Source organism: Podarcis melisellensis (assembly GCF_964234715.1).
Source record: "Podarcis melisellensis genome assembly, chromosome: 13".
Lineage (NCBI taxonomy): Eukaryota > Metazoa > Chordata > Lepidosauria > Squamata > Lacertidae > Podarcis > Podarcis melisellensis.
This window is the reverse complement of record NC_138545.1, coordinates 55,489,583-55,506,208: the sequence shown is the minus strand read 5'-3', so window position 1 is coordinate 55,506,208 and position 16,626 is coordinate 55,489,583. Positions and strand designations below refer to the sequence as shown.

The following is a 16,626-nucleotide window of genomic DNA, read 5'->3' as shown; positions in this document are numbered from 1 at the left end:
TCCTTCTTCTTTTAGAATAATTAGAACTACCTTTCAATAAAGTGATTTGCAACATATAAACATGCATCCCAAATGCAACAGAAGTGCAGTAAAAACATTCCAGAGGCTCCTCCTTCACGGGCTGATTCTTCTGCCCCCAAAGTGATGCCACCTGCACCAGCAGCCGAATGAGGGCGCAGCAGGCTGAGTGGCCCCTGGGAGTGGGGGGGAGCGGGAGAGGTGCACTGTATGTGGAATGGAGTATTTTGGGGGAAGACCTGGCTGGCTGGAACCTTGAGCAGCAGCACTCCACGCTGCAATCTTGTGCTACACTAAAGATTACTAAAGATAAAAGGGAACCCTGTGGTTTAACTCAAATCATTTTGGGTCCCATTTGTCAGGTTGGTTTAGTACAATTATTCCACTTAACTCTGACGTGTCAGATTGAAACTTGATATACACATTCAGAAACAATTCTACATTCTAAACACCAAGCCCCAGTTCAACTCCTGCAACCATTTTCAAGGGAAAGATAGAATCATAGAATTGCAGGGCTGGAAGGGACCCCAAGGGCTATCTAGTCCAACCCCCTGCACTGCAGAAATCAGTAACATGATGTGGACACAATGGGGTATGGAGATGTTGGCAGACAAGCAGGTGCACATGTACAGGGCACAAGGATAGATTTCCAGTTCAAGCCTGAGCACTACTCCACCCATTTTCAAGAGCAAACGAGGTCTCTGACTGCGCTATGTTAGGTTAAGTTATTTAGGAATATTGCCTATTAACACACCAACTTCGTTTTAACTTGGTGAGACGTGGTTTCAAGAAGGCACCATCTGAAAACTGGAGATGGGAAGAATACAGTAAACTGAAGAAGCCTTTTTCTTAGAGGCCAAGCCTCTTCTGCAAGCAAATTCCACAGCCTATTAAAGAGGTTATCAAGTGGAAAACTATGAACTGCTTGGGTGCCGGTTCTAGTCCCCTTGTTTATTAAATTCAGTTGATTTGTGTTGTCACTGTGTATGATAGGGTTGCCAAACATATGACAACCCATGTCGGCAGTGTCGTTTTTGGCAATTTCCCTTTAAAATAGCTCCAAAACTTCATTTATTTTTGGTGAATTTGCCAAAAAAGCAGAAGAGAAAAACTAGCCAGTGCTCTGCACCCTCCCACCAGCTTTATGGGCTTTCATTTTACATAATTGTAAAAAGAGCTCTGCACTAGCCTGGCCCACTAAGTGACCTAGCTGCCAATCAGGGACTCAAAAGAAAGACAAGCTGTATGCCATGGAATAATACACAGGAAGTGGAGTGCCTGGGCCTGACATTGACAGCCCTTCCCTGTACTCAAGTCTGCAAAATCATGGAAGTCCAGACCAAAAGTAATCCCGAAATGTCTTTGGCCAGGAGTAAAGGGGTAAAATGCCAACATCCATCTTGCCCCTTGATGAAGCTTAAAGCCAGATTCGGAGAACGCTGCTGGTGGTGGTGCCTTAAGTGAGGCTCCCATAGTTTGTTTACCCAATTAGACTCTCAACGTGAACTTCCTTCCGGAGGAGCCATCTGTAGGGGCTTGCCACAATGAGCACCAAGACAAAGTGAGGACCACGAGCCCTACTTAAGGTCAGGAAGCTCCAGAGTCCAATTATGATCAGAGATCCAAGCTTGAAATATAGGCAGGATCATCTGAAGCAAAGAGACAGATTCTTGACTAAACAGACTGTTTCTTTAAAACCCTTCAGTGCAACCATGGGGGTGGGGGTTACAAAAGAAACTTTCTCCCCGTTTGTCAAAATGTGGCCTCTGGTCAGGTCCAAAACAAGTCAGGAAGTCACACCATGTCAGGAACCAGGAGTTCCTGGAGACAGGAGGAGAAAGGATCTGGGGGACAAAAAGAAAACAATGACATAAATCCAGCTGACAAGTGAAGCAGTCACTGCCCCAAAACTCTACTGCCACAGCCTCTGCTTTTCAGGGTTGAGAGTGGCCAACCAATATGACAGCCAGCCATCAGAAGCAGGAGTCTGTGCCCTAAAGCTACCAAGCGTCTGGTCTGTCCTTTTGGAATTCAATCTCTTCCCAGGAGGGCTGAGAAAGACTTTGCCTGAAATTCTGGAGAGCCAACCCCAGTCAGTATAGACTAGTTCTGCCATGACTCTCCCACGTTGGCAGAAGCCATCATTTTTGTACATGTTCAAGGCTACATGGAGATCACAAACCAAGGCTGCTCCCCTTCATGGGAGCCCCAGTCTGAGGACAGATCCCCACCATGTATTTAAACCACACCCAACACACATTTTAAAGTACATGTCACCCACCAAAGAATTCTGGGAGCTGTAGTTTCCCTTTACAGAGCTGCAATGCCCAGTACTCACAACAAACTACAGCTCCCAGGATACTTTGGGGTGTAGTCATGCACTTTAAATGTATGTTAGATGTGACTTGAAAGCATAGTGTGGATCTGCCTTGTGGTCTTGGCTAGCTGTGCCAAGAGTCTTGGTTGGTACAGGGCAACTTCCTAAGTACCTTACCACATTCATTTCTGTACTACAAACTTCTATCAGCTGTGCACCAGTGCAATTTTTCATGACCTCCACTAAAGAACCCTGGAACAATAACTAGTGCAGTTGCAAAACTACACATGTTTAAGCAGTTCCTGTTCATTCTGAACAGGGCTGACACAGGACAATATCCTTACAGAAAAGAGGCATAACCCTTGGGAACTTTAGGTTAAGAATTATATGGCACAGAGAAAATTAAAAGCCTCAACCATGGCAGGTTCAATGTGGAGACCATGTGCTTGACCTCACCTTCTGGACAAAGTTTTTCAGCATGACCAGATATTTGCTGAAATTAATCAAATTTACTTCTGATAACTGTTGGTGCCATGCCAACAACCACCCAGATGGAGTAGATTTCTGGCACCAAATTGTTGTGCAACCTGGATCAGCCATAAACAAGTCATTCAATCCAGGTGCCACTTTTAACCTCTACAATTCTGATCAACACCACATAAGGTACATTCCCCTCCAGCAACCAGCTTTGTTATTCAAACAACCTGCCTTTGCCTACCTCTTACACAATAATGTCTTTTTAGTTTCTCTGGCAGGCCCAGCCAAAGAGTAAACAAAGAACAGCTCAGGCCATGGAGGAGGTTTAACTCTTCGCTCTCAAAACACTCTAGCATGAGGCTGCAGAAGCCACCCTTCTGCTGTGTTGTAGATACCAACATGGAAAATCTGAAGCAGTGTCATTAGAGATAACAAGTGTGGTAGCTGTGACCCTGACACCTCACTTCTGGATGCAATAAACCTTCTGGACATCCCACAGGGCCTTCTGGAGAAGGTGGGTTCAAGGCAATGAAACATGAAGGGTGAAACTGTTGGGCCTGTCTAAGCCCAGCTGGAGTAGGGGGAAGTCAGCCAGCTGGAAGAATATTCCCCCTAGGAGAGTTGAAAAGGCAAGACCTATCCTGCCCAGTCTGAAATTTGGGGAGCCTTTCTGAGAAGCCTTCTTGGGACATTGGAGAACCTGAAGATGCCAATGGGCAAGAGAGAGCTTGGCATTCCACACAAACCAAAGAACCCATTTTTAAAATTATACTCCCAGCCCACTCTTGCTTCAGCAAATTCAGAGCACTCGCAAACTTACACTTCCTCCTATCTACACTTTCCTCAAAGTAATAAGAAATGTCCTTGCAGCATATTCTCAACGTTGGAGGTAAATTCCCTCTCAAGGCTGAATTGGCTAAGTTTAGAATCACAGCAGCCTTTCCTGGCATTATGCTGGAACTGAACAAGGCCGCAAACAATGATTTCTTCAGGAAGCCCTTGTGTGTGTGCACTATGCAACTGCAAGTCCACATGGTCCTGTTCACACTCACACCCCCACACCCCCCATTGACCTGGTTAGACTTTTAAGGGAAGCTGAGTATAAGTGAACAAGAAACCTTTTACATGGCTCCCCAGCAGGGACTTAGCCCATGACCACAGACAGGCACCCAGGTGTTACGTTATCAACTGAGAGAACAAAAAGGCCAAACACAGCTCTTTTGTGTTTTGCCACAGGGCCCTCAGAAAGGGTGGCCGAGGGAGCATGTTGATCTTGGACCCAGGGTCAGTCAGGGGCTTAATGGGAGGAAGGGTGAGTCAGGCTTCACCCCAAATGCCATTTCCCAAGCTCCAGTTCAAAGTCCTCATAAGAGGAAGCACCCTTGAGCATTTGCAGTGTTTCCAGCTGTTCCTTCCTTGCCTCCCCTTCAAAGTTTAGAATTAGGGAAGCAACATTCCAGAACAGAGAAGACCAAGCTCCAAGCAACTGTCCCTAGGAGTGCTTTCTTTTTTAGCCCCATGCCTGCATCCAAGGACTTTGAGTTATTTCAAGAAGAAATGAGCCACAGACCAATCGCCCTGTTGCCCAAGTACCTTTGGGACAATGAAGGCTAAAAGATCTGAAAGAAACACCCAACAATGCTAAAATGATCAACAGCAGGAGGCTTTTTTCCTTCTTAAAACTAAACAGAGATACATTTGCAAGCACACAAACTGTAGCAGGGTTACCAGCCTAGAATGCAACAGCAACCATCCTGGCTCAGTTCATATCATCCACCGGCAGCTTAAAAGGGTGCTTACAAGGTCAGGCTGCTCGGAGCTGGCTTGCCTCTTCCTCAGAGAGGAAAGCCTTTGCTGACTGCGCATGGAAAACCTGCGGAAGGACTCTCTGCTCCGGGATGCAAAGTGCCTGAAGGAGGAGGTGCGCTTGAAAGGGGCTCTGCTTGCCCCCACCCCACTTGTTCGTTCATGGGCAACTGCAGTTGTGACTAAATTCAGCGCCTCTTGCAAGGACCTTCGCACGGAGCCCACCCAGTGGGTCATGTGGTTCTGCGCCACCGTCAGCTTGTCTCCAAGGTAATCCATCGTTCCAAGGCACCCAAAAAGGCGGGTGGGCTTGCGGGGGGGGGAGAGACAGACCGAGAAATTTACTTCCCCCTAAAATGAAACCAGAGCTGCCCGGGAGCCAGAAACTACTAAGCACTCTTGAAAATCTAGTTACAAAAAGAAAAATGGGGAAAAGGAGCATGGGGGATGGGGGAGGGAGGATGGAATAAGGCTGGTAAATTTCTAAGTTTTTTTAAAAATCAAGTATTTTTCTTCCTCAGTTGTGGATGCCTCTTTGAACCAAATTCACCCAGTAAAAATGCATCTGATATATCACAGAAATCTAGAGCTTGCTTTGGCAGCAGAATGGCATTTGGTCTTCTTTCTCATTCCCACAGAGTCTCAGGGAACTCCTTTCCACAGGCCAGTTTGGCAGTTTCCAGGTTGAGAATCCTAGAAAAGCAGCTCTTCTCTTCCTTCCCCCTCTGGCCTGGTGAGCTTCTGAGGCAGCAGCACAGAGAATGAAGTTCCGAAGGTGGCCTTTGAGCCATTCATGAGATGGGCTCTTCCCATCTCCCTAGAAAGCCAGTCCTTCAAAGGTAGGTCCCAGAAGCCCCCACCCTGTCAGAGGTCCGTTTTAATCTCCGGCATCACCACGACCAGCACTTGCCTTAATTTCTAGAGCCCCGTCAGTTCCAAGATGGGGAGAACGATGTGAAGCATGCTGCCTTTGAGACCCTGCTTGCCTGACTCACAGCCTCCGGAAAGTCTTTTGCATGGCTCTCTGGCTCAGGAAGGGGCTTCCGTGGGGCTGAGAGCTTGAGAGTGAGCGATTGCTGGCTGTTCCAGGAGAGGCAGCAGAAAGGCAGGCTTCCTCAAAGCACTCCTCTCCACCTTCGTGCCACTAGAAGGCACCCTCCAGAAATGCTGCTGGCTGCCGCAGCACTGGGCAAGCCCACCTGGGTGTCTGCAAGTGGAGGGGGAGCTCGATCAGGGAGGCTCTGAGAGCAGCTTGAGGCCTCCTCCCCACTTAGAGGCACCCGGTTCCTCCTCTCCCCTCCTCTGCAATGGGAAGGAAAACAATGAATGAGATATAACCGCTGCAGGGGCTGGGCTTGATTAGAGTACAGCCCTGGTTGTCATGGCAACCAAGGGGAACAGCATCTGCCTGGTGACTGGGCAGGCGGAGATCCCTTGGAATGATTCAGTTTGCATCTCATCACGTGGAACCTGGGCAATTGTTAACCCTTGCCTGCACACCAGGAGAGAAGCCACCTGGGCTTCTTGGAAAGCTTCCCTTTAGCAGCAACAGCCAGCGGAGGAATAAAACTGGTCACCCAGAGTGCTCTACAAAGCAAACCCCCCCCCCTTCTGTTGACTGGGAGCAATTGTTTGTTTGTTTGGTCATCTGATGTTCTCCCCTAGTTTTATCTGGAGCTTGTAAGCTACTACAAACTTAGTATGGAAAAGAGCAAAGCAAAAAACGTATCCCCATTAAAAAATAGCTGTGAAGACAAAATGCTAGTCAATCAAGGTTAGCCGAACATAAATTATATGAAAAGATTCCAGAAATAAATAAAGTTATTCAGTGTCTGCACTGGCAGTTGAAGTTTACTTAATATGTTAAGTCACAGTGGTTCCTTCAGGGAACATCGACTGGACACACCAAAAGGGCAGCAGCTCAAATCAGAAACTAATAGATGCTTCTAAGTCATAAAAACCCCAGATTGTTTCTTGAATAGAACCACCGGTTACTATTGTAGGAATCAGAAACTCCTTTTGGTTATATTAACCTAAGGAACTGCCTCCTGATGAATAGCCAACTCCTTGAAACACCTATTATTTGAATTTATAAGTTTGCGTCCCGTTCAAGGTGGGTTTCTGAATACACTCTGTTCATGAGCAGCATTCTGGCCAGATCTTCTGTTGTTGTTGTTGTTGTTGTTGTTGTTAACACCACCACAAATATGTCTCAAGGTGTTGCACAAAACATAAGAAAACAGTTAAAAACAGCAAATTAATTTTAAAAACTATACAAAGAAAAAACCTATGGCCGAAATCAATTCATTCAGCTAGGAAAACTTGTCAGAACAAAAAGGCATTCAATTGTTTCGTGAAAGCAGCAGCCACAGGAGAAGCCTTCCTCTGAGCTCTTTGGAACTCTCCCGCAGACCACAGCGACCTAATGGTTATATGAAAGATATGATGCTCCTTCGAGAAACCTTCCCCTGAGCTGTATAGGGCCAAAATCTTGAACTTCGCCAAATAGCAGTTGGCAGCTAGAGCAAGTCCTACAAAGAAGGTGCTTTGTTGAAGGTTGTGAGTCTCCACCAGCAACCGAGCCACTGCATTCTGCTGCATCTGCAGTCTCTGGACCAGCCTGAAGGGCAGCCCCACATAGAGGAGCACATTGCAGTAATCTGACCATAAGGTCTCCAGTCCATGGACAAGGGTAGTTACAGTATTTTGACCAAGGAATGGCAGTAGCTGAAGCTAGCAAATAGTACTCCTAGCCACCAAGGACACCTGCGCCTCTGTCAAGTGACAAAGCTGAATCCGGGAGCACCTCCAAACTGCGCAGCTGCTCCTCCAGGGAGAACGAGACTCCATCCATGACAGACCATGGGCCACGCTGGCTGGGGTGGATGAGAGTGGGGAGTCCAACAGCAACTGGAAGATCACAAATTCTTCATCCTGCACTAACAGGGCAAGTAGGCTTGTTCCAAGGGTCCCCTCATGTTCCAATGTTATCTTAGGTTATGTAGGCTCTTCTGGAAGCATAAAGGAGGGCAACATCACAAGAGGAGGATAGTTGAACTATGGAACTCCATCCCACAGGAGGCAGTGATGGCCACACACTTGGATGGCTTTGAAAGAGGATCAGACAAGTTCGCAGAGGAGGGGGCTATCTTCGGTCACTAGCCTCCACAGTTGGAAGCAGAAATGCTTCTATGGGGAGAGGGCTGCTCTTGTATGTAGATCCTGCTAGTGGGTTTCCTGCAAGCATCTGGTTAGCACCGTGAGAACAGGATGCTGGACAAGATGGGCAGTTGATCTGATCCAGAAGGCTCTTCTTACCGTCTTAAATGAAATGTTTGAGGGGCAAGGCTTGGGGTACAAAAAAGCTTGGGGTGCAAAGCTTTAAATCAGCTTTGGAGAACCTTGTAGGTAACAGAGTTTAGTTCTGCACCCTCAGTACAAAAAAATATCAAAATCAATCAAGATGGTCTCATTCTATACAAAACTAGGGTTGCCATGTGTCCTCTTTTTCCAGGACTCCATGGCCTCTTTTTCATGATAAGTCATCATAGAGATCCATAGTTAAAAGCAGAAGTCAGCAAGTGTTCTCTTTTTTGCTCTTCAAAAACACCAAAGGAGCAACCATGTCACTGAAGTTACAAACCTGCTTTGATCATTATCCATTTGCAACCTATTAGACACCTCCATTCCTGCAGCATTCCCAAAAGGACATATGCCCCCCCCCCCGTAAGAGGAGGAGGAGGAGGCGGAAGAGGAGGAGGGATGAAGCTTTCTGCCACTTGTTCAAAGCTGTAACTATCAAGTACTATCAGGCTGATGAACCTTTTTGTAGTAGTCATCATTCCATTATTTTCTTCATGAGAGCACCACACCCTGAGCTCTCTCATTTTAAATGCATTGAGCATTTCATACAATATATCCTTGTAAGCAATAAATTCTAAGCAAAAATCTGAAAGTGTTTGTCAGATTGGGGGTGGGTGTCGACAGGAGGTTATTAGCCATAAAGAGAAGCAAGCAGCAGAAAATTCAGTTTTATTCTTAAGTGAAATATGCACAATAATGTAAGGGGAACATCTGCAAACAGTGGTGTTCCAGCAGCAGGAAATGGGAGCTTGTAGAAGGAAAACAGAAACAGCCCCTGCCCCTGCAAATAACGAGATATTTGCAGCTCAATCCTAATTTAGCGAAGCAGCAACCTCAGCAGGTGGGATGCTATAGCACTTGGGGCCGCCTTCTTGATGTACCTTGAGGACAATGATCCTAAAATTATTTTAATTTGGCAGCAAAGAGGATGCATGACCAAAACATAAGAACATGATGTGTGGCACATAATGCACTCAGTTTATGGGCATTCGGTATACTAGGTCATGCAAATGTTTCATCCAGCGGTGCAAAGATTTTGTGTTGGCTTTATAGGCAGTCATTATTTGTCATCACCAACCAGCTCAGCAGAGTGGGCAACAAATTGCCTGGAGACCTGTCTCCAGAGGTCTCTGCAGTTAAGGAGAGGGAATGGGAGTTTTCAGTGCCGGGGGGGTGCAGATGTTATAGGCGAAGGGGATTGAGATATGGATATGCTCGTACCCCTTCCAATCTGCGCCCCATCCTGAGGGATGAGGGTAGGGTGAGCAAGGATTACTCACCTCCATCACTGGTGCTGTGCAATGCCAGGTCTATAGGCAACAAAACCGCAACAAAACCTCGCAGGGGGTTGACCAGGCTTGTGTGACAGAGACCTGAGTGTGCGAAGGGGAAACAGTTACCTTATGAGAGATGATGCCCCCGGGTTTCTCCGTCCTCCACCAGTCACTGACTGTGGGCCGGGGGGGGGAGGGGTGGCATTATTAATCTGGGAAGATTGTTCTTTCAGGGCTCTACCATCGCCATCAATCCCCGGCATTGAATGTGTTGGCCTAGTGTGGGGCTCCGAGGTGAGCTTGGCTGTCTGGCTGGTGTACCAGCCACCTAGCGCACCAGCAGCCACCCTGTCAGGCCTACTGGAGGTGGTGGCCGGCTGGGCCTTGGAGTTCTTAAACTATTGGTATTGGGGAACTTCAACATCCATGCTGATGCCACTCCCTCCTCACAGGCTCTGGATCTGGTGTCTTCCATGGCGACATTAGGGCTCTCCCAGTTTGTTTCGGGCCCCACACATCAAGCAGGCCACACGCTGGATTTGATCTTTGGCGTAGGTATAGATGTGATCATGTCTCCTTCGATGAAGGTGCCATGGTCTGATCACTACGCTCTGAAAGCCAGGATTGACTTTCCACCCCCACCCTGCTTAGGTGGCGAGCCAATTTGGGCTCACCCGCAGAGGCTGATAGACCCTGATAGATTCCGTCAAGCCTTGCGGGACCTTGCTCCCCCTGGCAACTCATTGACTGAGCTTGTTGAGGGCTGGAATATCCAGCTCCTGGCAGCCATCAATGAGATCGCACCTAAGCACCCTCTGCAACTCCGCAGAAACCGGGCTCCCTGGTTTGCCGAGGAGCTCCGGAAAATGAAGTGGTACCTCAGACGGCTAGAGCGAGTATGGCAGGGTGCCCGTGACGGAGCCTCAAGAACATCTTATAGGGTTTTCATGAAAACCTACGAGATGGCAGTGAAGGCCGCTAAGAAGTCTTACTTCTCAGCCTCCACTGCATTCGCTAGCTCACGCCTGGCGCAATTATTTAGTATAATTAGGTCTTTAATGTCCCTCGAGGGACAGCCAAATTTAAATAACAATTTGACACACAGCTGTGAGGCATTTGTGAGCTTTTTTGCAGAGAAGGTCCTGTCGCTCCGCCATGACCTCCCTGCCAATTTGGATACACTAACGGAACTGGAGGCCCCTCGACTGTCCTTGGGTCCAGTATTGGACCACTTTGACCGGATATCCCCAGCCGATGTAGACAGACTCCTCCGAGCTGGAAAGCCCACCACCTGTCCTCTCGACCCGTGCCCGTCCTGGCTGATTAAAGCGTGTCCAGATGAGGTGCGGGCCCCCCAGGGGATATCAGCAATCTCTCCTTGGCACCGGGACATTCTCAGGGGAACTGAAGGAGGCAGTGGTGCGCCCGATCTTAAAGAAAACATCATTAGATCCTTTAGATCTATCCAATTACCGCCCGGTTTCGAATCTTCCGTTCCTGGGTAAGGTGATTGAGAGAGCAGTTGCTGAACAGCTTGGTGGGTTTCTGGATGAAACATCGGCTCTGGATCCATTTCAATCTGGCTTCCGCGCTGGTAATGGGACCGAGACGGCTCTGGTCATTCTAACAGATGATCTCCGCAGGCAGCTGGATCGAGGCAGGTCGGGGCTGCTGATTCTTCTAGACCTGTCAGCAGCCTTCGACATGGTCTTTCACAAACTCCTGGACCACCGCATTGCCGATGTGGGGATCCAGGGCACAGTCCTTCAGTGGCTGCACTCGTTTCTCTCTGGTCGGGGACAGAGGGTGGTGCTTGGGGGGAATTGTCATCACGCCACTCATGGGTGTGGAGTGCCATAGGGTGCGATACTCTCCCCGATGCTTTTCAACAACTTTATACGCCCCCTCGCCCAGCTTGTCCGGAGTTTTGGGTTGGGCTGCCATCAGTATGCTGATGACACCCAACTCTATCTGTTGATGGATGGCCATCCTGACTCGGCCGCAGACACACTGACCAGATGTTTGGAAGCTGTGGCTGGATGGTTACGTGGGAGCCGGTTGAAGTTAAATCCTTCGAAGACAGAGGTCCTTTGGCTGGGTCGGGATGATATGGGTTTTGGGGGGGCAACTCCCATCTCTTGCGGGGGTGCAATTAGTGCCAGTGCCGTCCATTAAGAGTTTGGGTGTAATCTTCGACACCTCCCTTTCCATGGAGGCACAGATTGCAGCTATAACAAAGGTGGCGTTTTTTCATCTCCACCAAGCTAAGCAGTTGGCTCCTTACCTCTCTCGCCCTGACCTAGCCACTGTGATCCACGCGGCGGTCACCTCCAGACTGGATTCTTGTAACTCGCTCTACGTGGGGCTGCCCTTGAGACTGACCCAGAAACTCCAGCGGGTGCAGAATGCTGCAGCGAGACTCCTTATGGGGTCCTCGCTGCAAGATCACATTCACCCGGTGCTATACCAGCTGCACTGGCTCCCGGTGGAGTACAGGATCAGGTTTAAGGTGCTGGTTTTAACCTTTAAAGCCCTATACGGCCTAGGACCCTCGTACCTACGGGACCGTCTCTCCTGGTATGCCCCACAGAGAAATTTACGGTCTTCAAACAAAAACATCTTGAAGGTCCCAGGCCACAGAGAGGTTAGGCTGGCCTCAACCAGAGCCAGGGCTTTTTCAGCTGTAGCTCGGATCTGGTAGAACGTTCTGTCACAAGAGCCTAGGGCCCAGCGGGACTTGACATCTTTCCACAGGGCCTGCAAGACAGAGCTGTTCCACCAGGCCTTTGGCCAGGGTGCAGCCTGACTCCCTCCTTTGGCAATCCTCACAGAACCTCTAGCCCAATGGTTGCCATTAATTTGATTGGAATTAATTTGATTTTAGAATGTTTTATCGTTTTACTGTTGTTAGCCGCTCTGAGCCCGGCTTCAGCTGGGGAGGGCGGGATATAAGTAAAATTTATTATCATTATTATTATTAACATTTTACACTCTTGAATCATAGATTTGTAATATTGGAAGGTATCCACAATGCCGTGTAGTCCAACCCCCCTGCAATGCAGGAATCTCAACTAAATCATCCATGACAAGCTCATATTCATCACTCTCTCAAATGGGGCAATTTATTGCTGCATTAAAAGCAAAGAGAAACATCAGCCAGAATGGAAGGCAGCATGTCTGCAACATCTTCATTTCAAGGAAGTCAGAAACAAAAGTTCCAAGGCCTCCCCTCCCCAGGCAAGTGGCCGTTCTCTTCACTACACATCACAGTCACATTTACATGTCATAAATATATATGTTTTAAGAGAAGAAACTTACTGAAAGGCAGGCTTTGTTTACGGATTTTTTGAATGACAAAATTAGAGATAACATCCCACCCAATGCCTGTTATACAGTGGTACCTCGGTTTACAAACTTAATCCATTCTGGAAGTCTGTTCTTAAACCAAAGCCCTTCTTAAACTGAGGCATACTTTCCCTGATGAAGCCTCCTGCCGCCGGTGCCCTTCCACTGTTCGGCTTCCGTTCGTAGACCGAGGTAAAGTTCTCAAACTGGAACACTGCTTCCGGTTTTGCGGAGATCGTATACTGAATAGTTGATAAACAGGGCTGTTCTTAAACCGAGGTACCACTGTACATTGCTCCAAAATAAGCTGAAAACCTGTTGTACAACTGGGGTAAATATGTGCAATGTATGAGTCCAATTTTTATGCTTTACTTGATCTGTGATATTTTTGTAATAAAAATACTAAGCGACATTTTTAAGCAGCACTTAGGACTGATGTATGATGGGACACAAGCCTTGCACATTTTAAAAATATATTCCAGGTGGAATGGAGAGAACCAGTGAAACACGGTTATTGCTAGATATAAGCTCTACAGGAAGGATAGGGAAAAACATACTGGTATTTATTTATTTATTGACTGACTGACTGATTGATTGATTGATTGAATTTATATACCACACTATACCCCGGGGTCTCAGGGCGGTTCACAGAATAAAACCAATATATAAAATCACTAAATACATTAATAAAAAATAAAACAACCACACAATAGCCCCTCTCCACACACACAAAAATTATATTACTTTGTACGCCAAAGAGGATACCGAATCCACCTGGCTAGAAATCCAAAACCAGGCAGACTCTTCCACAGAATTGTTGTGGGTGACAATGCCAGGCCCCAAGAGTAATTTAGTACTGGGGATGTGCCATTGTCCCCTTGATAAAAATGCTCAAAAAATCTTGACATGAAGGACATTGATGAGGCACCCATAAGAGGAAATGTTGAAGCAATGGGTGACCAACTACCCTCACATAGATGGGCGACATAGGTGTTCTAGTAGTGGCAAAGAGGTAACATTCTGTTATGTGAATCAAGATACTACAGGTGTCAAATCAGCTGACCCATTCCAGGATGTTTGTATTGTTACGGAAGGGGGGGGCATGTCTTCTTCACCTTCTTCTTCGCTACAATATATCAATTTATTTCCAATTGTCAATGTCAAAAGGGACTAAAATCTATAAAATTCATGGAAAATCAGCGTGCCAGTTTGCTCGGTTGCTCTGGGACTCCATCGCACCTCCCCTGTCCAGCATGGTCCCTCAAGCAAGGTGTCAAGACCCTAATCCTTTCAAATTGCTCTGATCAGCCTTTCCTCCAGACAATGTCAGGTGGCAGACTATGCATATTTGGGACCATTGTTTTCTCATCCCCAGGAAGTGTTTATCTGTGCATATCTCCAGCTCTGCATATTCCCCCCTCCCTCCTCCATATGTTAATCTGTGTAACCCAACCTCCCTTTAATATATTCATGATGTAATCTGTGTAACCAAACCTCTCTTTAATGTATTCATGACGTGTTTTGCACTGTATTCTGGGACATGGAGGGAGTTTCAAAAACTCATGTCACCCCTTTCTTGCTGTTCAATCTCGCCTTGAACCTGTTGCGCAATAAACTTGGATCTTCTGCAGTTTGCTCCTGTCTCCGGCTGAGCTCATTTTCCTCCACAGGGACCCACGGACTTAGTCCGATGAGCTGGGTGGCAGAGCAGCCTCGCACCCAGATTTTTGCCGTAACAGTATCCTCACCCCCACTGCTATGTGAATGGTCAATGTAACATGCATTTAAGCTATAATCCTGTTGGTTGGTATACACTTTCCTCTGACAACAACTTACTGTACACTTCCTCTCCCCTTCCAACCAGAGGTGCATGTGTGTCTGTACATTTGTGTGTATGCCTGCCCTATCCCCACTCCTGACCCACTAAGGTAGGGAAAGACCTCATGCATATGATGAAGTGGACTCTGGTCCATCCCATAATAAATCCTCAGAATATCTGTCTAATCCATTGCCATACTTAGTGGCAGCAAATACTGTGAATAAGTCACTTATTTTGCCTGTCCTGAATCCACTGTCAATCAGTTTCACTGAGTGACACCCTGCCCCCTCCCGAGTTCCAGTAATATACAAGGGGGAGCAAAGGTTTTCTGCCCACTTTCTCCACCCTGCTCCAGCATATCTCCCAGTTAGCCACCCTTCTAAAGGAACAAAAGCAAAAAACCCCTCATCAGCTCAAGCACCTAGGCTGAAGCAAGAAAAGCTAGAGATCCATTTTCCCATCTCAGCAGCAGTCTGCTCTGAAACCACTGACTGAAGCCATTTGCTAGCTGAAGTTACTCAGAAGAGGCCAGGAAGCGGAACAGAAAAAAAGTGGCAAGGTCATCAGCAGGGTTAAAGGACTCTGCACAGCAGCTGGCCTGAAATCTCTTCAGCAAACTGAGCTAGAAACTGCTTCAGTTAATATTTAAACCAACAGCATAAATACCATTTTAGGAAGACATTCCCAACTGCAGTTTGGTTGTTCCCCCCACCAGCTGGCAATCCCACACTGGTGTGGAACATTATGTGTGCAGATGTGTTCAAGGTGAAGGGATGGTGTGGAGAACCTCAAGGAGGTGCACAGCAGCACTAGGAGAGCTGCCTGAATAGCATTAAGAAAACACGCCCTGCGAGATGAGCACCTGGGAACCATCAACTGTGTGTATGTGCGTTTGGGGGGGCAAAGAAAGAGAGAGCATCTGGACAATGTGCCTGTATTCCATTATTCCAACATGTGCTTCAGCTGGCCACCATTTAAAAAACATTGTACAAGGTATCATCATTTGCACATGGCTGTTCATTACAGAATGTATCCAACTAAGTTCTACTCAGAGTAGGTCTACTGAAATAACATTAATCATGTCCATTAATTTCAGTGGGTCTCCTCTGAGCATGACTAGCAATGGATATAGCCCTAAACATGCAAGAAATTAATATACCGTATTTTTCACTCCACAAGACGCACTTTTTTCTTCCTAAAAAGTAAGGGGAAATGTCTGTGTGTTTTATGGAGCGAATGTGTGGTCCCTGGAGCCGAAATGCCCAGGGGCAAAAAGCAGATAATGCTTTTTTTTTTTTTGAAAGAGGGAAGTGGCTGTTGAAACAAAGCCACTGATCGCAAGCGATCGCAAGCGAGATAAGGGGATAAGGGGCGCTAGCAAGAAAGGAGGCTGCCTGGGAGGGGGGGGGAGGTAAAGACAGCAAACTTGCAAGGAGAGGAGACAAGGAAGATTAAATCAGTGTTTCCCAACCTTTTTTGGGCAAAGGCACACTTGTTTCATGAAAAAAATCTCGAGGCACACCACCATTAGAAAATGTTTAAAAAATTAACTCTGTGCCTATATTGACTATATATAAAGTAACTCTCTTTAATAGGAATCAAATAAACACAAAGATAGTATTTTATAATTACTTTATTATGAAATAGTAAGTAAACAGAAATACGAAAAATTATAAAATACTTTATTCAGTGCGCAACCTGGGCCTGTTTGGCTGAACACAAAGCTGATATTCTGGCTGGAATCGAAGAAAGACACACACGTAGCTCTTCGTCAACAGCTCTCAGTCTCTCTCTGTATTTAGTTTTTATAGCAATCATGCTTGAAAAGCTCAACTCACAGAGATATGTAGTGGAAAATGGGAGCAATGTCAAAATAGCTTTGTTTGCCAGAAGGGGGAACTCCTTGGCAGTTTCCAACCAAAAACTGTCCAAAGGTAGATCAGCAAATCTTAGCTTGAAACCACGATTTTGTCTCAGTTCAGTTAGTTCCTCCTGCTCCTGTAAAGTCATGTCCTTTCCACCAATGATGCTGAGCTATAAGGGTCCCTAACCCAGTCAAGGCATTCAATGGAGACTGAAGAGAAATAAAATGACAACTTCCCCTCGAGAGTTTTTAAATGTTTACCTATTATCTCACACAGTGCAGCAGTGTGAACACCTTGCCATTGCTTGGTGAGTGCGAACATTTCAAGATTGCCACTTTCCAC

At 46.8% G+C, this 16,626-nt stretch overlaps 1 protein-coding gene across 8 annotated transcripts in view; it reads right to left on the bottom strand.

Annotated features, from left to right (window-relative positions):
• The window catches only part of KIAA1671, a 129,754-nt gene that overhangs the window by 52,959 nt on the left and 60,169 nt on the right, over window positions 1-16,626 (bottom strand). Inside the window, exon 1 of one of the 8 annotated variants that reach the window (XM_081884564.1) lies at window positions 4,613-5,026. The exons of the other annotated variants lie outside the window; for them this stretch is intronic. Within the exon in view, the coding sequence (XP_081740690.1) occupies window positions 4,613-4,897 (285 nt within the window). The 5' untranslated portion in view covers window positions 4,898-5,026. Of the gene's footprint in view, window positions 1-4,612; window positions 5,027-16,626 lie in introns of those variants that run through there. 8 annotated transcript variants of the gene reach the window in all.